The following is a 24,618-nucleotide window of genomic DNA, read 5'->3' as shown; positions in this document are numbered from 1 at the left end:
TGAAGTTCTGAAGCAAGAAAACAGGAGAAGTTATTTATTTGTTTGTTTGTTATTTAGAAAATGCTTTTTCATATTACTTGAAGGTTTTTATAAGGTTTGACGTACGGTTAGGTCAGCAGTGCTGAGCTTAGTCTTAGCTCTCTTATATGTTAATTTACTGCTTTCTTAGTAAGCTGGAATACTTCATAGGTTTAATGAGCTTTATAATTTTTAAACACTTATGATTTTGTTTTTGAAATGTTACTACACCAGTGCTAAAAACTAGATGTAGCTTGAAGGCATTGACTGTGGTTGGAGAGAGATCTGCAATCCTGTATGTATATGACAGCTTTGCCAAGACATTACTAGAAATCTGGAGTTATGCCTAAACCAAAAAAATGAACTGCTTCTGGATCCATTGTTTTTGTTTGATGAATCTGAGTTTCTAACTGCTATGAAGCCAGACACACTTATATTACATGACTTCAAAGAGTTAGATTTAAAAAAATTTCAAGTTCCAGCCTTTCTCTCAGATTAATTCCAGTGCACTGATACAAATTTGTATGATAGTATTCTGTGCTTTTAATATCTCTTCAAACAATGCTGCTGCCACTCATACGTGACCTTTCTTTAATGCAACATATGACTTGCCAATTCATAACTCTTCCAGCTCTTCTATCTAAAGATCTTTGACATTCATTCTTAGTCAAAGAATCTGCTTACTGTTTGCATTGTAATACTGACTAGAGCTCTCACTCAGTCTAAATCTGCGTGCCGTTAACCCAGATCACATTCAACAAATTTGCATTGGTTTTCTTTTCTTGCCAGTTGATTCCAGTGTCTTGTCACTTCCTTACCTTGCAAATGCATTGATTTTGTGCAGCAAACGTTTCCTTGTGCTTCAGTACCTGTTGGCATTTAGTTTGCTCACCTGGGCGTGTGCACTCTACAAACACATTGTTGAGAAATGAAGCTGGTTTTTCTTGCTCCTGTATATGGCATTCTGCAAGTGGCATGCTTTAGTTAAAACAGGAAGAGAGAGGAGGTGGCCACTACACTCTCAACATGGTAAACATCGTATTTGCTAAGAGTTCTTGATATGACAATAAACTTTTTACATGTCTGCCATTTTCTTAGACTTGATGGCAATTCTTTCCTCCCTTCCCCTGTTATAGGCTTGTACACAGCTGTGGGTCTCAGAAAAAATAAAAGACAACACGGAGCATGTTTTGGTGACTACCTAGTGGTGTCGTCTTAGTTCTGAGTTTTATTTCAGACCCCCATGTGAGTGAACTCAGGGCACATAGTAGTGGGATGTTTTAAGCATTGCAAGTGTAAAATGTGCCTCTTTTCATGTGAGTGTTGAAGCTGGGTGTGTTGGATCCAGATTCAGCATGTTGTGATAAATGGTGCCAGCGCTGAGCTGGGATGTAGGAGCTGTGGCCTCCTGAAGCATGTGTCAGAGGCAGAAGCGCCATTGGTCCTGCTCCTGATGAGCTTCAAACATTGCCCTTGCACCTTGTGCAGATTTGGTTCAGGCAGTGGTTTGTGCCTTTTTGAGAGACAACATAGCTTCTTATGTGGCCAAAGTCAATTACAGCCCACAACGGTACGCAGCACTCAGGTACTGTTGGGAAGAATATCTTTACCAGTATGCAAATACTGTTTGTGGCTGTCCCGGATACACCTGTGCTAGTAAGTATGTGTAGGGCAAACCCTCATTTCTCTGCTGGCAAAGAAGTTCCCACCAGCAGTAGGTGAAGGCTCGGTCACTCAAGCAGCATCAGGTGATGCCGTGGTTCCCATACCACTGCAGTAAGTGCACATGGAAAATTCTGCCTCTGTTGCTGAGTCACTAAATTGTTCCACGTACTGGCTTCTGGCTAAGTAAACGTAATGGCTCGGTGGTGGGAGTAATTTCTCGCATCAAGCAATTTGATAATAGCACCACTGAAGAAAAGAGGATAATTCCTCTCGCTTCCTTTCAGATCAGCCTCTGTCTCTTCAGGGCACGATGCCTCTCCTCCTTCCTGAGGAGGTGGGGGAGAAGTGAGGGGGAAGCGTTTGGGACTGCAGATGAAGCTGTTGATTTGCTGGGTTTGGGAGGATAAATGCAGCAGTGACAGTGGTGATTGCTGCACCTGTGTAACTACAAATGTAGCCAATTGCAGTGGATTCAGTGTACTTCCTGCAGCTCTTAACTAATGTTGCTCATGAAGATTCACTTTCCGGGGTGTTGTATTTCCAATTGTCACAAGCAGCTGTGCTAGCAGTTACAAGAAAAAGAAAAAAAGGGCATGTTCTTTCTCACTGTAATGCTTTCCATAATGCTTTTTCTCTCTCTTTTTTTGTTTGTTTTAACGAGCCTTAAGTAATTCTTTTATCTTGGGAGAATGAGCAAATGCTTTCTTGATAGACATGGTACCTACATGCAGTGGATGAAGGTATGCTGCAGGATAAACTGCACCGTATTACTCAGTTCTAATTTTGCGAGAGCTGTTATGTGCTAACAGGTCTGTTACTGCTAACGTATCTTCCCTTAACATGAGCTTCAGAGAGAAAGACTGCACTGTAAAATCCCTTTCCCCAGGGATAAGAGAAGTGGTAAAAGCATATAAATAGTCCCAGAGAGCTATTGTTCAGTCCGTTTTCATGAGACATGGAAAAACAACCACATACCAGAGAGGCTCACTTACATACTGCCTTGCTGTTCTGTCACTTCGTTCTTCCTCCTTTACTAGTTCCTTTGCAAATCCATTGTTAAGTTATTGCATTATTCTGACTTATGAAATTAATGCTGTCTACAAATTGAACATAGGTTAGAACTAACCCCGTCCTATTGGGGTGCTTTGTATTTTTCAATATATACTTATCTGCATTTTAGTGTTCCTAAAAGCTCTGTTGTGTGAAATCACTCAGTTTAGGATGAAAACAACTACATTTCCTAACAAGCCACAGGGCTGCTTAATAAAACATCAAAGGTCTGTTGAAAGGATCATTGTCACTTTCTAAAATCTAGCTGGCTTCTTTTGTTTTTAAACCCTAAGTTGGTTCATAATTCTCATCATTCAAAGAAAAAAAAGTAGTTCAGGAAAGAAATGCAAATTTTCCTATTAAATCTTAATGTGAAATACAGGCCTGGTCTGCAATCATGTGTTGTGTAAAGCAGGGGAGACTTAAGTGGTAGTTTGTTAAAAACAGTATGTCATTACTTATTAGTCTTTCTTCTCATAGAGCAAATGTTCCTGCTGGTTTTGGTTTAAGAACTATTTGTATAACAGAAATGCCCAACACTTAGCACAAAAAGTTTGGGAGCTAAACCGGACGTTTTTCTGCTGTGAGGTAAGGGATGTGTTGTGCCTCTTGTACCAACACATTGCGGAATGAAGGCAATGTTATCAGAATTTCCTCACAGAGTTTGTATAATCTGACTGGACTGAAGTAGGATGCAGAGACAAAGGGTTTTTGACTGTATCTGCTTCATGCAGGGTAATGACACCTGCACTATCTTCAGTTCTAAAAGCTAGTCTTGCAAGAGTAACATTATCTAAGAATAGGGAAAACTTGGCTTATGCAAAATTAATTTCAGCTGGCTTGGGGTAGAGAACATCACCTAGGCAGAGGTTATAACATGTTTAGAAGGAATCCTATCTGAACAAATATGAACTTCTCTTGAGGTGTTTGCTTCAAGCTTCAGCAGCTAGGCAGTGTCTGCAGCCCTGAGGACAAAATCTGTGCGGTCAGTGTTCTCTGTGTTGCACTGGAGACTGTTTCCCCACCAAAGCCATAAGGAAAATCTGAGGATTCTGGGTTTTAAGACTGTCATTGGTGGGTTTTATGTCTTACTGAGTATGAGATCTTTAAACAGACTGCCATCACGGCTTTTTAGGAGAAAATTTTTGTTAGTTTGCAAGTTATTTTAACCTGCATGGAGTTGGCTGACCACGTAACCAGGTAAGGTTTTATTTTCTGACAGTTGCCAAATCCCACTGTTACGTGATAAAGGCAATTAAAACCCAGATCTTTGTCATAAATGGCATCAAAGGATCTATTCCCAAGTATGTTCAGTAAAAAATAGAAAGAAAGCAATAAACCACATCATGAATAGAATAAAACTTCAGTTGATTATGGTCTTTCTATAAGAACATCTTTTTGCTAATGTGGGTAATGAATGTAATTTGAGTCTATGTCTGTGTGGTAAACATACATTTTCATGCATTATTCTCTGTATTGCAAACTCTAACGTAGTTTCTGTTGTCTTTGCAAACATGATTGTAATAATTTCTGTTCAAGATTCACATAGTTCTCATAAAAGGTCAGCTGTCAGCATGAGGTACCAGAATTTTGTTGACAAGACCAGTGTCCAGTGAGTCTGCTCTGGTGTTTCTAGGATGGTCTCACCTCTCATGGAAGGCAGTGATAACTCAGAAATCAGTTCCAATGTTGGGTTATACCTGTGAGCAGTAAGAATAATTCTTCCATTGTCTTCTTCACTAACATTTTCTCGCATGCTTCCGCTCTCCATGAATTTTAACCTTTTCCTGCAACCTCTGGTGCTGCCTCCTAAATCCAGGCTCTTCCCCACCTGTTTCTGAGCACAGCTGCGGGTAGCTCTGACTGCCTGTTGATCTGTGCCCCAACAGGATCTCCATTCACATGGGATTTAGATGCTACCTACTACCTACCTGCAGGAGTTCCTGTGGAGAAGCACGCACGAGCTCTGAGATGGTGGAAAACGGAATTTGCTTTATTGCAAGCAGACACACATATTTATACTTCTTAGCAAACGAGAGACCAGACTATGCAGCCAGGGTTTTTATTAGCTCATGTACTCCTTCAGTGACTCTCTTACCACACAGGGAGAACAGAATTTCCCGGATCTGTTTTGATCATACTCTCCCATTCACTCCCATGCACATCTTGTGTACGAGAAGCCTCTTATCTGTCCATTCTCATGGACAAACTCCTAACATGAGCTATACTCAGGGTCTCTTTTCATAATTAGCAAGCAAGAGTTATGTTTAGAAAAGAGCTCAAGGACGAAAGTCTTAATTCTGCAACGCAGTGCTGCCAGCACAGCTAACTGTAAAAGGTATCCACAGGTTCCTCTGCTGCCAATGGTGCATGTTTTGTGGTTAAGGATTTCCTCCTTGCTGAAAATTTTAAGAAACTGAACAGAATGATCTTTCAGCTATTTTACGTCAGACACAGAAGAGTGTATCACTCTCTTAAACTTTAAGTCCAACTAATATGACAGTTTGTGATCTCATCACCCTTACCAATGCTTAGTCCTGCTCTGGACTCTACGTATTTGATGCTGTGCTCCAAGTGATAAATGAAATAATTGGATTCCCACTTACGGCATGTCACCTTAATAATTATGGATTTCATTGTACTTCCATATATTGAGAGATAAATTTTCCAAGACATTCATCCTGGAAAAGAGAAGACTTTGGGGAGAAGGCTTCCAGCACCTGAAGGGGGCCTATGGGAAAGCTGGGGAGGGACTTTTATAAGGTGTTAGGACAAGGGGCAATGTTTTTAAACTAGAGCAGAGTAGATTTAGATTAGATATTAGGAAGAAGTGCTTTACTGTGAGGGTGGTAAGACACTGGAACAGGCTGTCCAGAGAGGTTGTGGACACCTCCTCCCTGGGAGTGCTCAAGGCCAAGCTGGATGGGACTTTGAGAAACCTGGTCTGGTTGGAGGTGTCCCTGCCAACAGCAGGGGGAGTTGGAACTAGAAGATGTTTAAGGTCCTTTCCAACTCAAGCCATTCTGTGACTCTGTTATTCAAGAATAGGTGATAATGTTTAGCCGAAGGAAATTCTTGTGGCTTTTGATTATTGCGACAGGTGTATTAACTTCTTTAAAGTTAAAAGAAAAAAAAAATCAGAAAATATGGCCAGACGCCAAGTTGATACTTTGAAGTGTTTCTTCTCTTCCCTGAATTCCCAATACCAGAATACATCTTTCAAGGTACAATGTTCTTGTCAGCCTGCATATCATAGCAGTGCACTGCTTTTCTGCAAGAACCCTAGTTACCTGTAGTGCGCTATCAAGACAATAACGGTGCTGTCAGAGACCATTTTGAACACTACTTGTCCTAAATTTCTAATTATATTGTTCATTTTTTCCTCTTATCCTCTTGGTTTTCCATTTTTCAATAAAACGTGGGTTTTTTCCCCTCGATTAAAAAAGAAAAAAAAGAAAAGGCTGTCGGAATAAAGCTGTGTGTCAACTCTGCTACCTGTGCAAGGGAAACTTGCAAACAGAAATCTGGAGCACCTTGACCAACTAAACAATTTAGCTTATTCTCTGAATTTGGCTCTGAGCTGCTGAACTTGGCTCTGTTCCTCTATGCTCCCTATCCCACTAATGTCAGGAACCAGTTGGAAAGCAAGCTGTGTTTGGACTGGTTATTTAGCTAGGCAGTTCAAGAAAGAAGCTAGCAATTGTCATAGTAACTAAATATAATTCACATGTTGGATTTCTTCCTTTTTCTTTCAAGTAACTTGGCCTTATGATATTAAGAGAAACACTGTTTCAAGTACTTAAGAATAAACATAATGGTTCAGTGTTTTATTTTTTTCTATTACAATAAAGGCAGAGAATCACAGTAATTATTTTCCATGTGTGTTTTTATTACTTGGATTTTATATGTTTGTGATAGCAATCTAGCCAGAAGTAATAATCTGTGGTTGATTTGGTTTGTTTCCCGATTTTCAGTAATAGTAAGGTCATAATTGGCAATCTTAAATTGTGTTTCTGCCTTGTATTGATTTATTGTGTGCTTTCCGCCGAATTGACTGTGAAATGAGTGTAACGGATGACTTGCCAAGATGCAGGTCTATATTTTGCTTTTGGTGAGTCTTACCTTTAGTTCTCTGAAGCCCTTCAACTTGTTGATTTTTGCGTTTCCCTTAAAGTAGTCTCACGGAAATGAGTAGAAATATTCCTTCCCCTCCTATACTTATTACTATCAGGATGGTAGTATTAGAAGGTGAATATAGTAATTTAAATGTATTGCAGTAGGAAGCTAATTGCAAAGCCCTTGTGGGAGCATAATAATCAAACATTAGCAAGTAAATAAACAACAACTTGGAAAACATGACATATAAGTAGCCCCCAAGAGAACCTGACAGTCTGCAAGCCATTCTTTAGTGGCTTTCAAACTGTTACTAGATTAAGCTTTTAAAATCAAACTGTGATTGTAATGTCAAAATCACCCACACTTGTTTGTTTTGACTTTCAGGTAGTTTGAAATAAATATACCCAGCTATTTTGTGGCTCAAAACTACAATTATGCCAAGAAGTTGATTCTGCAGCTGCTTGTGAATGCAATCCCTGAAGGCCTGGAGTGTGCCACTGAGCGTTGGCCAGGACACCAGAGTTAAGTAAGCAGGAAAATGACTGGCTTCCTTGACAAAGAAATAAAGAAACCTTTATTTCTTGCATAGTCAAAAGGCAAAGCAGTACATTATAATCTTGACATCTGGTTAACTCAAAGAATCATTTTTCAAAATACCTCATTACTGAGTGGATCTTGTAACTAACAGAAGCGTGCCTTTGGACTTTTGCAAATAAATCATTGGAAGAATTGATTGGGCAAAGCAGTCACTGGAAGAGTGGCTGTTGAAGAATCATGACGAAGCACTTGGAGATCATCAATTTATCCTTTTTGCTGGAACATGAACGGGAAACAATATTGGGAGTATTGAAGAGAGATGAGTATCTGAAAAAAGTTGAAGATAAAAGGATAAGGTAACCTGTTTTATTATTGTCCTTAAAAATGCGGTCTGTAGTATAGATATTTTGTGGTACCCAGTGACGATTGCTTAGGTTAGATATTATTTAGATTGGGATTGTTTGGCCTGGAGAAGAGGAGGCTGAAAGGAGACCTCATTGCTCTCTACCACTACCTGAAAGGAGGTTGTAGTGAGGTGGGTGTTGATCTCTTCTCTCAGGTAACAAGTTCTAGGACAAGAGAAAATGGCCTCAGGTGCACCAGGCGAGGTTTAGATTAGCTACTGGGAAAAATTTGTTTACTGAAAGAGTAGTGAGGCACTGGAACAGGCTGCCTAGGGTAGTGGTGAAGTCACCATCCTTGGTGATGTTCAAAAAAACGTGTAGATGTAGCACTTCAGGATATAGTTTTGTGGTCATGGTGGTGTTGGGTTGATGGTTGGACTAGATGATCTTAGGGGTCTTTTCCAACCTTAATGATTCTATGATTCTATAAGATTTTTCTAGATGCCTCAGGAGAAGGATGAGTATTGGGAGGTGGCACAGCTAATTATAAGTCAAAGTGTGTTAAATAGAAAATTTCCTGCTAGCGCAGCCCTCTGTTGCTTCAGGGCAAGAGAGTAAGAAAGTGGAAAAATATAAAGCAGTGCTATTTAAATTTCAGATTTTGTAGATTTTGCCCAGTTTGGCTGAATTTCCCTGCTATCAATGGAAGACTTTAGTCAGGCTCTTGAAGTTTCTTCTTCGGAGAGGAGCTGTATGCTTTGTTCCTTTGGAGCACAAAAAAGAGAATGTAGGTGGCTGCCTCTGTACAGGAGTCCATACAACGTGGGACACGTGTGAGAACTTTTTTTCTTTCTGTTGCGGTGCTTATAGAATAAGAAGGAGGAGGGACACTTAATTTCTCAAATTACTTAGAATTACTAATAAATAAATAAAACTGAAAAATCTCAGGTATGGATCTCAGAAATCTCTGATAGGACAAATAGAGGCTCAGGGCATTCACAAAGTCCGTGTTCTTTACCAAGGCAAAAAAGGTAAAAATCAAATTTCAGAGAACAATGAGTGAAGGCAGGCTGAGTCAGCTATTTTAGATTACTCAAATTGAGTTAGTTCAGCAAACTATCTGTTGTGCAAAGGTTCCTAAGCTTTTCCAGTATGTTGCTGCTGCTTCCTCTTGCTTCTCCCTGCCACACTTTTAAACATTTATACAGTGCTGGTTCTGAGAAACAGGCTTAGTGTGGCCATATGCCTTTGGTGTTGAGGAGGCTGCCGAGTGTAGTAGATGACAAAGGGAAAATTTCCAGCCTTTCTGGTTTCTGTGAATGTATTCCAAGGCCAGACTGCATTGTTCTTCCCTTTGATTTGCTAAAAAACATTTTGGACATGGTGCATTGCAGAGATGCACGTTCAGCACTTGCTGAGGTTTCTTCTATATAAAACTATTATTTGGAAATCCATGCAGAAGTAGTCCCCGGCTTTGGAAGTCTTTCTACCTCAAGAAAACCAAGTCTAAGTGCAATGTCCCTGTTGGTGTGCAGCCCATTTAACTGGGGAAACGTAGTGGCTTATCTAAATGGAGTGGGCTAAAACTGGTTACTTCTGCTGCTGCAAGACCTGACAGAAAGGTCTTTGTGATGGTGGGGGCAAGTTAATCATTTAATCTCCTTCACAATTTGTCAGATGAAGAAAAAAGCAGAACACAAGAAAACAGATGGAGCACTATTTGTTCCAGGCATTATGCTCTATTTTGTAATAGGATAAGCACTTGAAAATGTTTCCATTTTCTAAGGTGCTGGTTTTGGAAATATGTGACATGCCAGTAGTAATCAATCAGAGGCACCAGTGTGAAGTGCAGCATTGTGTCAGGTCGCTGGCTTCCCAAACTCCCAGAAAGCTTTCTTTTCAACTACTGTTTTTGCCTGATCTCGAGTGGAAAGTTGAAACTCGGGAGTTTTTGTGAAAGTTTACTTGGTTGATTTGGGGTTTTTGTTGTTGGGGTTTTTTGAGTGTGATGTGATGTGATAAACCCCCTGATTTTCTGCCCTTTTTTTAAATTTTCTTTTTTGGCACTATCGAAAGTCACTGTGCCAGACCTACTGAGTTTGAGAACACAAGGCTCCTCTGGAGGATGTGGTTCACTAAAGCTTCAGATGGTATTGGCTTATCTGTGTTTAGGTACAAATGGAAAAAAGCGCACACACCCTAAAGAAAAGGTTGAAAATGAAGTTAATCTGAAATGTGGTGTTAATTAGGGTAACTAACAATGCAGCATGATTCTTATGGATACTTCTAGCACCTGTATATGAACCAGTCGATTTCAGATTGAGTATATTTGGGGAATTGTCAGTAGACTGTACTGTGCCTGATAATGGTGAAATGATAAAAGACTTCAGAGATACACAAATATAAAGAACTGGGTGGGTAATTGCTTCCTAGGAGACTTCATAATTTTTCTTTCTGAATACAGCTTGGCAAGAATAGGTTTAATTATGTCATATAAGTATACTTCAGAAGAACATTTGTTTTCTTTTGAATTCTCTTTGATGCAATCTGTTATATATTCCATTGAAGTACTTTGCAGAAGAACAAGTCCTTTTGTATTTATTTTCATGGCGTTTTTCATTCAGGGAAGATACTTACTAGTACACTCTACTGAAGAATTTTTATTAGTCTGTTCCGCTCTGTCTGAATCTATCTTGATAATTGTTTTCTCTGTTCCTATTATTCCTCAGAAGCCATCACAACTTGAAAGGGTCTTTCTGTTCAACCTGAAAGCAATAGTAAGTGTAGGAAGATGTCCTAATAATTAAATTGTTAAAAGTTATTTTTACTATCACTGCTCATACTTGTGTTCTGGAGTGCAGGTAGCTGTTCTTGTATTTTTGTTTGACATGCAAATACTTCACTTATATGTAAGAGAAACACAGAAGGCAGCAAGTACTCTCTTTATGGTGTAGTTTTGATACTACAAATAAGCAACCTGCCTGATAAATATTAGAGTTTGTGTTCTTAACTTTAAACGTGCATCTTGTGTGACTGGAAATTTTCTTTGAATATTAATTCCAAGCTGCTAGCAGATTATTTGTGCAAATATCCTAGTGTTCTAAACATTGCTCTACAATGCTTTTGATACCAGTCAAATGACTCATGATTGTTTTCAAATGCTAAGATGATTTGGGTGAAGATATGGAATTACATTGAGGTCAAATAGCTAAAAATAGAGACCTCATAATGAGGGTGAAAAACTAGGTGATTAGTTGTGTTTGGTTTTTTTTTTTTTAACGTGTGAGCTGCTGGGAGAAACTTGTATCCAGATAATGGCAGTCAAGACCTTCTGAACTGAATGTTTCAGACTGAAACGTGTCTTTTTCCTTATTTCCCCATCTTTTTACTATCTTCAAATAGTTTTCTTCTTTTAAGACCCTTTTTATGAAAACCCATATCACTTTTAATGTGTAATGTCACATGTAATTAAATCAGTACTAAGTCAAAAGAATGCATTTGATGAGGGGGATGTACCATGTACTAGGTGTGTTAAATCTAACTATTATTCCCGTTCGGTCCCCATGTGTTGCCTGATCTAGTCGAGAGGTGGCGTCCCTGGCGGCAGGGAGGCTGGATTAAAATGATCTCTAAGGTCCTTTCCAGCTTAGGCCAGTCTATGATATTCTATGATATTATTTGTTTGCTTCTGTTCCAACAGCAGCCCCACTGCATCCTTCTCAGCTGTGGTGTTACACAGGGAACTGGCTCTGACGGTCATAGCATTTTGCATTTGGAGCTAGCTCTTCATCTCAATATTATTATGCTACTACAGAGCAGATACATGTGATACACTTACTGCTAATGTATATTGCTTTCTTACCCTGACTGTTTTCCTAGGCAGCGTTTAAAATGCAAAGGTTCTTTTAATTCTTTATGAAGCAAAGCTGTGAATACCATGCTTTTAGAAGAGGAGATACCAATGTAATAATTGCTAAACTGACAATACAAAGAAGGAGTGTGCCAATTTCTTGCAAGGATAAGGCTGAATCATTCCCTCAGCACTTAGCTTGCCAGAAGCTGTGTAAGGATTGCACCAGACCCAGATCTGTGTTGACAAGGAGGGCTGACATTCTTGCATTTTCAGTTAACAAAAACGGCATCTCCTTATCAGTTCAAAGAGATCAACAAAAGCAATTTAGGGTCTTAATTTCATTATAGTATAGGAGAAACTCTTAGCATGGATACCACCATGTGGTAACTACAGGCAAGTACTTCAGGAAAAAAAAGAGTTCTAGTAAGAGGGACGGGAACTGATTTATCTGCTGAGTATAAATTTGGACTTGTTTATAAGCATGGAATGACTGTGAGATAGTCTGTAGTCTCGTGTATGGTATCTGTTTTTGCAAAACTACCTATAAATATTTGAAGGAAAGAGTCCTTATGATAAAGCATATTGCTCATCCATACATGTATGGGAAATTCAGAGGCTACTTGTCTGGCAGTTATCTCATTTGTCAAGTGAATTTAAGACATTGTTGTTCTTTGAACCAGATGCTTTTCCCATCAAAACTAGTTACTATTGCCGGTACTCAAAGGATAGAGACGTTTGTTTTGCTCTCCAATGTTCTTTGAGAGTGGAGATCCTCCATTGGTGAAAGAATGGTGATTACTTCTTATACCCTGAGTACAAGTTATTTTATCAAAGACTACTAAAAACCCAAGCAATTAGCATTTTGGGAGGGGGGAAGTGTTTTGTTTTTTTTTTTTAAATCTTAATAACAGTCTTTAGATGAGGGAGTTCCTCAGAAAAAGGCTTATCTGTGGAGGTTTGTCATCATTGTAGAATCCAATATCATTTCAGTTCCCAGGTCTCCTTTCCTTCTGTTCACCGGGCTCTGTTCTGCCATTTGTTATGCTGGTTCTCTTTTCTTTGCCTTTTCCCTCCTTTAATTTTTCATACAGTTTTTATTGTGAGGATCTGTTATATAAGTGAAATGTGAAAATCTGTGCTTATAAAATAAGAGCCTAAAAATACTCTAGGTACTCAAATGGCTCTATTTCACAGTGTGAGGAGATCTCAGTGGAAATTGGTAGTAGCGCATCTTTTTGGGAATTGTTTATAATATTTACTGCTACTTTCCACATATTGTGACAGACAGTGGAGGGAATCTGGCTGAATTTGATGAAGGTACTGTGAATCAATCTGGGGAGGAAATTTCCTTTTTCCCTCAGCCTCTAAAAGTATGTTGATATCATTTTCTGCACAGAAAAATTCTCTGGTATTGAGGTTAACAGCTGCACATCTAGAAGGAGGATGTGTCAACTCATTTGTGTAGGAAACAGAACTTTTTCTTAAGAACAGGTGCCAGACTGGAACAATTTCATATATTTAATTTTTTTTTTTTTCCTGCTGAAGTCTTTAACTATAGTTGGTTGAAGACACTCTTGGTGTTGTTTTTTTTTTTCTTAAAGTGTAATTTCTTTATGACTTTTTAAACTCTGGAAATTTAGAATAGCAAAATAAAATTTGTAATACTTGGATTCTACGGCTCAACATCCTAAGATGAAAGAAGTTTTTAAAATGGGGAGAAGGAAGAAGCAGGAGAAATTTGAGGATCAAACTGAGGAACAGTATATGACGTTGCATTTGACAGTGGTTTTTCAAAAAAAGAAGAGAACATGAGGTAGAAAAAAAATTCAGAATAAAAGATTTTCCAAAATCCTACTGAAATTTAAAATAACAAGCTTTTTTTTTTTTTAAAGAAAAAGTTAGCAGACTCAGAGCAAGTGTATCATGCTTACAGAGTTAGAGGAAATGATGGCATTCGTTTAAGTGAATGGCTTGAGCAGTACGTGTCTTGCCTTTTGCAGCAATATAGCTATTCTACTTTACTGTATTTGGGGAATAAATGTTCTCTAGGGTAAAGCGTACTATTGAGAAAAACCAGATCTGTTGAGGTGTGCACAAACTGAAACACAGAAGGTTCCATCTGAACATCAGGAAACACTCACTGTATGGGTGACTGAGCACTGCCACAGGTTGACCCAGGAGTTTGTGGAGTCACCATCTTTGGAGATAATCAAAAGCTCTCTGGGCATGGTCCTAGGGAACTGGTAGCCCTGCTTGAGCAGCGATCTTGAACCAGAAGACCTCCAGGGGTCATAGAATACATTGGATTAGAAGGAACATTTAAAGGTCATCTAGTCCAACCTCCCTGCAGTGAGCAGGGACATCTTTAGATGACGTTGCTCAGAGCCCCATCAAGCCTGACCTTGAATGCCTCCAGGGATGGGGCCTCCACCACCTCTCTGGGAAACCTGTTCCAATGTTTCACTGACCTCATAGTAAAGAATTTCTTCCTAATGCCTAGTCTAAATCTACCCTGCTCTAATTTAAAACCATTGCCCCTTGTCCTGTCGCTACATGCCCTTGTAAGCAATCCTTCCCCAGCTTTCCTGCACGTCCTCTTTCAGGTGGTGGAAGGCTGCTATAAGGTCTCTCAGCCTGTTCTCATAGGAGATGAGCTCTCTACAGGGTGCAGCTTCCTTCTGGGAATGCTCATCTGCTCCAGCATGAGATCCTCCATGGACTGGGTATCTGATCCAGCATGATCCTCTGTGGGCTGCTTCACCATAATCTTTTCTGAAGGCTGTAGGGGAATCTCTGCTCTGGCAGCTGGAGCACCTCCTCTTCCTTCTTCACTCATTCAGTGCCTGCAGGGTTGTTTCACATTTTCCTCACTTCTCTGTCTCACGCAGCTGCTGTGCAGAGTTGGTGTGGTTTAATCCCAGCTGACAACTAAGCCCCACACAGCCGCTGGCTCACTCCTCCCTGGTGGGATGGGGAGGATAATCAGGAGAGTGAAAGTGAGAAAACTCATGGGTTGAGATAAAGACAATAAATAGAACAAAAGCTGTGCATGCAAGCAAAGCAAGCCAAGGAATTCCTTCACTGTTTCCCATCAACAGACAGGTGTTCAGCCATCTCCAGGAAAGGGGGCCTTCGTCAGAGGTACCAGTTACTTGGAAAGACAAAATGCACCCCCCCACACACTTCTTTCCCCAGTTTTATATACTAAGCATGACGTTGTATTGTGTAGAATATCCCTTTGGTCAGGTTGGGGTCAGCTGTCCTGGCTGTGTCCCATCTCAACTTCCTGTGCATCCCCAGCCTCTGTGTTGGTGGGGTGGTGTGAGGAGCAGGAAGGTTCTTGACTCTGCAAACACTTCTCAGCAATAACTAAAACATCCCTGAATTATCAACACTGTTTTCAGCACAAATCAGAAACACAGCCCCACACTAACCAAAAATTAACTCTGTCCCAGCCAAAACCAGCACAAGCATTTCTTCCCTTTCTTAAATGTGTTTTCACAAAAGTGAAACAACAGTGTTGTTGATGGGCTCAGTTTTGGCCAGTGGTGGGTCTTTTTTGGAGCCAGCTGGAACCAGCTCTGCCTGCAAAGGCACAGCCCCTGATTTCATCTCACAGAGGCCACTCTGAAGACTCCCAGCTGCCACCTTGCCATTTAAACCCTGTACAAGTACAGAGAAAATTTTTTTTATGGGGAAGCTGAGTAAAGCTGAACATGTCAATGTTTGCTTGTTGTACCTAAATGTAAACCATAGCTGTCACCTCTGTACGAGAATATTAGACCAGCTATGAGGGGTAGGAAGAGTGGAGTGTCTGAGATGCTGAAGAGGCCATGTGGAAGCAAAGAGCAGTCCCAGGGCTCTGTCTGGACAGCGTGTATTTGCTGTCACCTCACAGGAGGAAGGTAGAATAGAAATGGGTGGGTACAGCTGAAGGTAGTGATCCAGGTGGCAGATGCAAACTGGATCTGCCCTTCCTCTTCTTTTTTTTTAGGTCCATATTTTCTAGGCTTGAAAGTCTCCGTGACAGCAGTGTTCTCCCTTGCAGCCCCAGTATTCTTATTGGGTTGACCCAGCGCAGGGCTGGGAGACAGTGAATCATCAAGCATTTTGTGAATGTTGTTTGTTATTTAGACCAATGTAAGTGACCATAACATCAGTGATAATTAGATGTCTTCACAAGTACTGAAAGATGTATTTATTGTTCAACTGGATAGGTGTGGTGTATCTTAAAAGGGTGTTTTTGAGAGCATTCTAGTAGCAGGGCTGGGATTTTTTGCCTTTAATTCTCAGTCCAGAAGAAGCAAATAAACTGCTGTTTGAAGGCAAGCTTGTTTAGAAGGTAGATCCAAGGAGAGGGTGGCAAAAGTGATGATCACTTGCCTGCTCTGTGCACAGGGGCAATATTGCAGTACAGTTGGCAGTTGTAGTGCTGGTCACGTGTCTGCGTTTGTAACTGGCTGATTGGCAAAAGAAGGAAATGGACATGGACCTGTAACTAAGTGTATCTCTACAGTAGGCAGATAGATGTAAGATGCAATCAATAAACTGCAAGAACAATTACCAAAGTTACCAAGAAAGCCCATGAAGCCTGGACAGCCTTTTGAAGACTAGCATGAGATAAGGGCTGTTTGAATCGAATGCAGAGCCAAACCAGAATGCTGGCAGAGGAAAATGCTTGACAGGGTTTGTAGTCACTGCCTGGAGGGATTGGACATGCCCTCTTTCAAAAGCTGTCAGAGGTTGAGCATCCGCAGACCAGGTGGCTGCAGAGCAGCTGTTGTTCATGAGATCCCAGTGGGAAGCCAAGTGCTAGCCAACCTTTTAGCAAAGCAGCGTATCCACAAATAACCTAATTCCGTCAGAGCGTTGTCCCTGGTGGCCTAAGCAATGTTCCCAGTCTCCTTCACTAGACTTTATTCTCTGTAGTCTTTTATTGGTTTTATCTTCTCAAAGTGTTTTTCTTCCTGACACCTTTTTTTTGATCTTTGGGGGAAGCTAGTAGCCAGGGTGGTTTTTTTTTTTTAATACCCCGTAAAGCATCTATGTGTATGCAGAGACTGTGACTTCAATGAGCTGGAGTGCTTCATGGTAGAGGGACTCTGGAGGCTCTTAATTGATGGCAGTGCATGACAGACTGTAGGGAAGGGTGAGGGAATGGGGACACAGCAATACCTAGGCATGTAAAACTGAAAGAGCTTAGCAGCTGCTGAGCTGAAGCGCTGGGGAGGAGATAGTCTGGGATAGAGTGGAGTGCGGGAAAGGTTTGAAAAGATAGGAGAGATTTGGGGGGGATGGGGAGGTCCGAAAAGATCCTGGAGAGAGCAGAGAACCTGCAGGCCACTTATTGAAAAGGTTGAGATAGATGAGGGGATAAAGAGGAGCCTGGGACCTTCAGCTGAGGAATGTTGAGAGGACCTAACAATTTTGACCACATACAAGATGGCAGTTGAGGCCAGTGATTATTCCCTCTATTCAGTAATTGTGAGACCACATCTAGAATACAGTTTCCAGTCTGGAGCTCCCTGCAACAGGAGGGGCACTGACATACTGGAGCGTGTTCAATAGAGGGCCATCGAGATGATTAGAGGGCTGGAGCACTTCACACAGAAGAAAAGGAGGAGGGAACTGGATTTGCTTAATCTTCAAGAGAGAAGGAAAAGGTGAGATGTGACTGCTGTTTTCAGGTCCTTGGTGTGACAGTATAGAAAAAAATGGAGCCAAACTCCTTTGAGAGATAGATGGTGAAAGGAGAAGAGGCATTGGAAACAAGCCAGAATGTGGGAGATTCTGTTAAGATATTAGGAAGGCTTTTTAAAACAAAACAAAACAAAACTCAAAAAATCAACACTAAGGTCGCGGGTTCGATTCCTGTTTGGTCCCCATGTGTTGCCTGATCTAGTCGAGAGGTGGCGTCCCTGGCGACAGGGAGGCTGGATTAAAATGATCTCTAAGGTCCCTTCCAGCTTAGGCCATTCTATGAAAACCAACAAACCAAAAGAACCCCTCAAAATATAATGTTAGATTCTGAAACATGTGGTCAGAGACACTGTAGTCTCCTAGAGGACCTCTGTTATGCAATATTCAGTTGGAGAAAGCCATAATCAACTCAGTCTGATTTGCCCTGCTTTGGCTGTAAGTTTAGGCTAGGTGACCTCCAACATTTCCTTCCATGCTGGATGGATTTGTGAGTCAGGGTGGGAAGGGTAAGAGCTAGAGGCTGTGGCATGGAAGGTAAAGCTCTGGATTTGAGGTCAGGAATCAAGGTACAAGGAGGTATTAGTAAGGGGGTTTAGGCATGGTGGAGTCTTCCTTGGGTCCGTGCTTTGGGAAGATAGGCAGAGAAAACTTCCTCTTCTGTTATCCTTCCTAATTTTTTTTTTTGTTTTGCTGTTGGAAGTACAGTAGTTACATCTCACTTATGGTTATTTTCTTGTTGAGGACCCAACTCATGCACCATTGAAATTGAGGCCTTCAAAGTTAGGTCTTAAATGCAAATAGTCCTATTGTGCAGAGTCAGTGGCATAACTGGTAATTGGCAAGTCACATTAGTTAAACAGACATTCTCCTTTCTTATTGTGTCATCTCAGCATGGCACTGCTATCCATCTAAATGTTTTGCTTTGTTTTTTCTTTATAAGGTTTTGATTAGCCGATATAGAATTGCATATGCTTTCCTAGCTAATTCTACACTGGCGTAGTTCTAAATGCAGAGCAATTACAGGAGAGATTTCTTTTCTCTGCCTTCTGTGGATGCACAGGATCATCCCAGTTTTGAGCTCCTCTCAGCCTGGGCTCAGCATGGCTTGAATTATTGATGAGGGACAAGCGAAGATGGTTTACCAATCATCCAGAACTGCTCAGCTCTCTGTAGTTACTTACACTGATCTACCACAAGATTTTCCTCTTGACTCCATGTCTGAAAGGTGGAGGATGGATTTATTTTTCTTTGTCATTTGTGTCAAAAAATGCAGTATATATATAGTACTTATTTATGTCTTGTAGTTTTTAGCTAAATCTTAATCTATTAAAACATTTTTACAGATTGAGTTGTATCTCCAAATGAAAAGATTTTATTTTCTTACTTCTAGGAAATTGAAAAATGAGCTTCTGGAAGTGCGAAGGAAAGGTGGAAACCGTCATTGTCAGCAGGACAACAGCAGGGTCTGTGTTCGCTGTCAGAAAAGCCTGGGCTTAATCTTTGACAGAGGAGACCCGTGCCAAACCTGCCAACTTCGAGTCTGTAATAAATGCCGTGTCGTGGGAACTGACGGACAGTGGAAGTGCTCGGTGTGTGCCAAAATTGCGTAAGTTGTGCAGCTTTCATGAATACGTTTCAAGATTACTGTTGTATAAGTAATTTTGTGCTGGTGTTACTGTCTTACATCCCCTCAGCACAAAAGCATACGTATGGCAAGTACACAAGGGAAAAGGCTTGTCTGGCGGGTTTTTTTGCTGCCCTATTTTGCAGTATCTTTTTTTTTCAGTTTCAAGCCAGTTTCCACAAGCTGCTTTCCAAAGCAAGCTGCAAGCATCACAGATACTGAGCTGTTTGAATGAAGTATTCTAAAAATGATAGAAAGTCAGTTACAAGTCAGTGATGGTCTATTCATATCATGAAGGCATAAGTGTAAGAATCGAGTAATTCAAAATTAACAAAGCAGAATTAAGAACAAGTGAGGTCTGTATGTTCTGACTGACATGGTAGATGGAAGAGGGAAGAGATGCAGAAACTGTGAGTCCAAGCACTTCAATGAATGGTTTCATCCTTGCTTTTTTCTATGTTTGTAGTAACTGGCTATCTCTGCATAAAGAAAGAGGGCTGCATTTATAATGTTTCTATTAGTGAGCATTCTAAAGTAAATTCTACCATGGTGGGAGGTAAAGCAAAAGGGGATATCACATTTCTCATAGTTGGAATGTTAAACATGGGGAATGGGAGAGGAGGGTAGCAGTGCTGAAAAGCATGGAATCAGTATTCTAACATAGGATATCAAGTGAATAAACAAAATGAGATGTTATGTGCTCTAAGATAATTTACTTGGTACATACTTGGAAGAATTCACTTGATTGGTACAGTAATATGGGCTTTTGTAGCTTGATTCAGTAAGACAACCATGAAGGAATGGAGGAAACTATAGGGCAGCAAAACTCAGTTATGCATCCTGATGTAAGAACTGGATGATATTAAAAAAAAAAAAAAGACATGATAAAATAATCATGTTAAATGGGGCAAGAATCAGAGCAATTTCAGACGGATTTTTGTTTGCTACTGACCATCAACCTAATGAGATTGAGAAGATAAGACCTTTTGTAAATTGTATCAGAGTGTGAACCCAAAATGCTGTGAAATGATTTTAAATTAGTAGGGGCCTGGCTGAGCTCTGTGTAATTTGCTTCAGCCAGTTCCTGAGATGAACTCTGTGCTGTGCCATTCAGAAATGATGGAGTGCAGGTGAAATGACAAAGTTGAGGACAGCAAGCACAATACTGCTCTTTAAAAATTAATAAAGGAGGAATAAGGGATTTGTTGACCCTGTCAAGTTACCATTAATTTCTCGAAAAATACTGAAACAGGTGATTGCTGTGCTGTTTGAGAGCCGAGAGGAGATGATAGGATGATGAGTAAGAGCTGGCTCAAGAAAAAATAATCTCAAGACCAATTTAATTTCCTCCTTTGATAGGATGACAGACCTCATGAAGAGAAGATGATCTGCTGATGTCTTATAACTTGACTTAAGTGAACCTTTTGGTACTTTTTCTTGTGCTATTCTAATAAGCTGTTCAACAAGGGGAACTATGCCTTGGAATAAATTCTGTCACTGTGATTACAGACCTGCTTGGAAAATTATAAAGCTCTGTTAAGTATTTTATTTACAGACTTTGATGATGCAGCAGATGAGTTTGCCAGTTACACTTACAGGTGACATTAAACTGAGAGGTGCTACAGGCATGCTGAAGGACAGAATTAAGATTCAAAGTGATGCTTACAATTTTGAGAAGTGCTTTGAAGAAAAAGCAAGTGGTGGCTCCCTACGGGCCTGCAGAAGTACTACAGCTGGGCAAAACCAGCTGCAGAAACGTAGGATAAAACTAGCTTCTGCAGTTGTTCTTCTAGGAAAGGATTTGGGTATCGTACTGAATGAAAAGCTGAACATGAATCAACAGTATTTTCTACTGTAGAGAAGTCCGGTATCACACAGGGATGGGCAAGCAGAATTATGGCCTGTTAAATACATGATGTGATCCCGTTTTATGTAGAGTACCTGCCTAGTCTTGCGTAGCACGCTTTGTGTTGGCCAACTGGAGAAAGTTAAGCAGAAAATAACAAACACAAGCCTATTACATAGTGTGTCCAGAGCAAGCGAGGGAGTCGGAAGGGTTTGGCTTAGGCAAGAGAAAACTAAAATGACTGAGTTTTAAATCTGCAAAAGGCAGCTTCATTGAGGAAGCCTACAGGCTGTTCTACATTACTCACTTTGGATAAGTAATGTGCTACTTAAGCTGCAGTAAAAGGATTTAGTTTAGGTGGTACAAATATTGATATACCTTGGAGAGGTGGCAGAATCTTGTTTCAAAAACAGATTGGATAAACCTCTATCAGGAATGAAGACATCAGTACAGTTGGTCCTGTTTGGGGGCTGTAAGAGAGATGAAGTAACTTTTCAAAACCTGTGCCACCTCTGCTTCTTGTGATTGTGCTGCGATCCTGTGATAATCAGCGGTTTTGACAATGATTTCCAAAATGAATTCTAGTTGAAGCCTCCCTTTAAGTTATTACAAACCGTGGTGTAATTTGCCTGTAAAGTGCTAAACTTTTGTTGGTGTTGGGTATATTTATTAAACTGAAATATCTCTCTGCCCTTTCTTTTTGTTCATATGCAGTTGTTTTGCAAGACTATAGTGACAGTTAATGATCTGTAAAATGCCTTTTACGCTGCTGGGAGTATATAAAGAGATTATCTTCTGTGTGGGCACTGTAGAGATGAAAGTTTGAGATAGGTATTTCAGTTAAATCATTATCCATAGTTCTCATTTAAATTCTTTCAGTTCTGCTTTCTTATGAAGTAAAAAATGCAGGGAAAATCAGGATTTTTAGGCTATTTGAATTACATTTGAAGGAGGAGCTGATTAATACAAATAAGGCCTTTGGCAAGATTAAAAGGCAGAATACAAGGAAAAGAAAATAGGAATCCAGTATTAAGAGACAATTATACTGTATAAGCAGCAAAAAAAGGCAGGAGGAAAAAAATTATCTAACTCTTGTAGCATTGATCTTTGTGTCTGTCAAATTGGATTGTTTCACCATGCCTAGTGGCTTTTCAAAAAGTATTAGGAAACTGGGGGTTTTTCTGCCCCATCGTTTTCTTTTAGAAAGCTTGATCAATGAGACTAGGCTAATGACAATATTTCTCTAGTCTCTAGCACCTTCTGTGCTGTTCCATTAGCAGAGCCAGGCTATACTGTTGTTATAATGTATTTGTACATTGTCATACTAAACCTTAAAGAGACCCTTAAAAGACAGTGAGAAGGATGTGTGGCCTTCATGAATGTTTTCCAAGTTTGGTGCTGTACTAGCTCTTGGCTGTTCTGCCAAAATCATCTTCAAGAATGTCTATTACGTGCTGCTTAAGAGGCTGGCAATGGTAATAACCTGTACAATAACCTACACAAGTCCTCTATCTAGTCACTGCTTATACCTACAGGAATATGTTCAGAAGGAAATTTTCTGAACTGTTTGAAAGCTTACTGCCAGTGAAGAATGTCTGATACTGAGTGAAGAGATTGACAAGTACTGCAGAAATTACTGCAGCAATCCCTTGGATTACACAGATAGTTCAAAAATGGTTGCTGCAACACAGAACATCCCGTGGCAATAAAAGAAAATGTGGATAAAACCAGCCAGTCTCTTCCTGTTGCTTCATTTAATACGTTTGACCTTTCTTTCCTTCTGAGCATCTTGAGTCCTGCTTGTCCCCTTGTATCACAAGAGTACAGCAAAAGGACATTCTGTCACATAACCTTGTTCCCAAAAGCAGTAACTGTAAAGAAGGAACTCTCTAAACCAAATGGAAGTTTAGAAAGCCAACATTTGTTTATTAGCAAAGCTGGCCAGGTTTGGATGCTAGGTGAAGCTAGCATACCACATTGAAAAACTGCAACATATTTATGTTATAACTTAATTAGTATGAACAGGCCTAATTTTACATTATTTTTACAACTACTAGTTAGTGATAACCATTTCATCTATTATTGGCTAAGTATATTAAAATTAGCCTCGCTTCTCATGTAAATTAGCACACATGTTCCTCGTGGGTGTGGGGGTACGAGCTTTTGGCGCTCGGAATTGAGTCATTGGTTGCAATCTCCCACTGCCACATTTAATTTTGCCTCACTTTCAGCCTTTCGTAAACAATTTTTGACATTTTGGTACCTTCTAATCTCCATAATGAGGATTTTGACTAGAAGATCCTCACTTAAGTCTGGTTCCGCACACCCACAAGGACGAAAAACTTGCTACAATTTTCTAAACAACGATCTCCTTATTATCTCTGGGTACACCCTGTCTTACCACCTTTTCTGCTAACTAGCTGGAAGATTTCTTTGTCAGCTTTTCACATCCTAGAGACAGCGTTCTTTGAAAGACTAATTTACACTCTTAAGACAGTAAACAATTGTTCCGCCATCCTTAAAGCAACAACCTGGGATCAAATGTCATTGCTTTAATATTTATAGTGGGTTTATGTCCAGCTACCAAGAAAAAAAAAATAATAATAAAATGGCAGCAAACTCAAGTATGCTGACTTTGACTTGAGGATCAGGTAATTTCAAGATGCTAATCTTTTACGTCTGTGTCTTTTACAATATTCTCTGAACAAATTTAGAAAGTTACATAGTAACATGATGGTAGCTATAGAGGTGAGATACGCATTTGCTTAATAATACAATCTGTCTGTTCATCTGTGAGCCAGAACATCGTCATCTGGCAACAAGTGAATTTGACTTCTCCAAAATAATTTTTAAACATCTAATGCGCCATTTCTACGAAGTCAGACTTGCTTGAAAAACAGTTTATGGTGATGGGGAAGCTCATTCCAACACATTAATTACCTTCTAAAACACTTTCAGAAAGAGATGTAGTGAATTTGAGGGAAAGACATTTGAATGTGAATAGCGAGAGGTGTTCATTAGTGTTGTTAAGTATAACAAACTGAGGTTTGTCTGTAAATTGTCTTACAATTTACAGTTACTGAAAAAAGATGTTCCCCTTGAATGTTCATAAGGAGAAAATAACTGTTTTTTCCCCTCCGTTGGAGTTATTACCATCTAGAAAATAAACTTGCAAGATAAAGCATTTAAAGGTCAAGAAGGTTTAGAGCTAGGTCTTCCAAATTCTTAGTTCTGCAGTTACCGAGAGCAGAGAACACGACAGTCTTTATTTATGTGATTGTGTGCTTGATGGCCACGTTGTTGATCTAATGAGGTAAATTAAGCCTGCATGTAGCGATGCACTTGACGAAAGAGGAAGCTTTTGGCTCCATTCCCTGCATACGAAGAACTGAGGTCATCAAGAGCTTTCAAACATAGGTGCTAAATGATAATTTTTCCATTAAGTTCACATTTTTTCCCTGCATCTTATTAAAGTGGGATCAGTTTGTGTTTTAAATTTGTTATCTAAAATGATCAGTATGTGGAAGGAAATTGACCTCTTCCAGCTGTCTGCTGACAAGCTTGTTTTGCATCTTGATGCTGTCTGTATTTCTCATTCCAAATGTGTCTAGATATCTGTGAACAATACCTTTATTTTGATTGAGTTCCTCAGCAAGATGAAAGGCTTAGGTGGCCCAAGTTATTACAGCAGAACAAAGCAGTAATGGAAAATTTATCTCCATCTTTGAAAGAATTGTGTTGTCTTAAAGTATCATGAAAATTCATCAGTGTCTTTATAATATTCGTTCCTATTAGGAGCCTAAAAATAGAGGCATTTCAAATGTTTTATTAAGCAAATGCTTTTCAGATTTCTTAAAATTTGTTT

General features: G+C 39.9%; 1 protein-coding gene across 1 annotated transcript in view; it reads left to right on the top strand.

The window, feature by feature from the left end:
- Positions 1-7,623: 7,623 nt before the first annotated feature.
- LOC104276544 (synaptotagmin-like protein 5) overlaps positions 7,624-24,618 on the top strand; it is a gene marked incomplete at its 3' end in the record, with an annotated part of 39,219 nt that continues 22,224 nt past the window's right edge. The window contains exons 1-2 of the mRNA XM_009872915.1: positions 7,624-7,742; positions 18,674-18,889. Of these exons, the coding sequence (XP_009871217.1) occupies positions 7,624-7,742; positions 18,674-18,889 (335 nt within the window). The remainder of the gene's footprint in view (positions 7,743-18,673; positions 18,890-24,618) is intronic.

The sequence above is a fragment of the Apaloderma vittatum genome, unplaced genomic scaffold (assembly GCF_000703405.1).
Source record: "Apaloderma vittatum isolate BGI_N311 unplaced genomic scaffold, ASM70340v1 scaffold2677, whole genome shotgun sequence".
NCBI classification, from domain to species: domain Eukaryota; kingdom Metazoa; phylum Chordata; class Aves; order Trogoniformes; family Trogonidae; genus Apaloderma; species Apaloderma vittatum.
The sequence above is the reverse complement of the archived record's forward strand: the minus strand, read 5'-3'. Positions and strand labels throughout refer to the sequence as shown.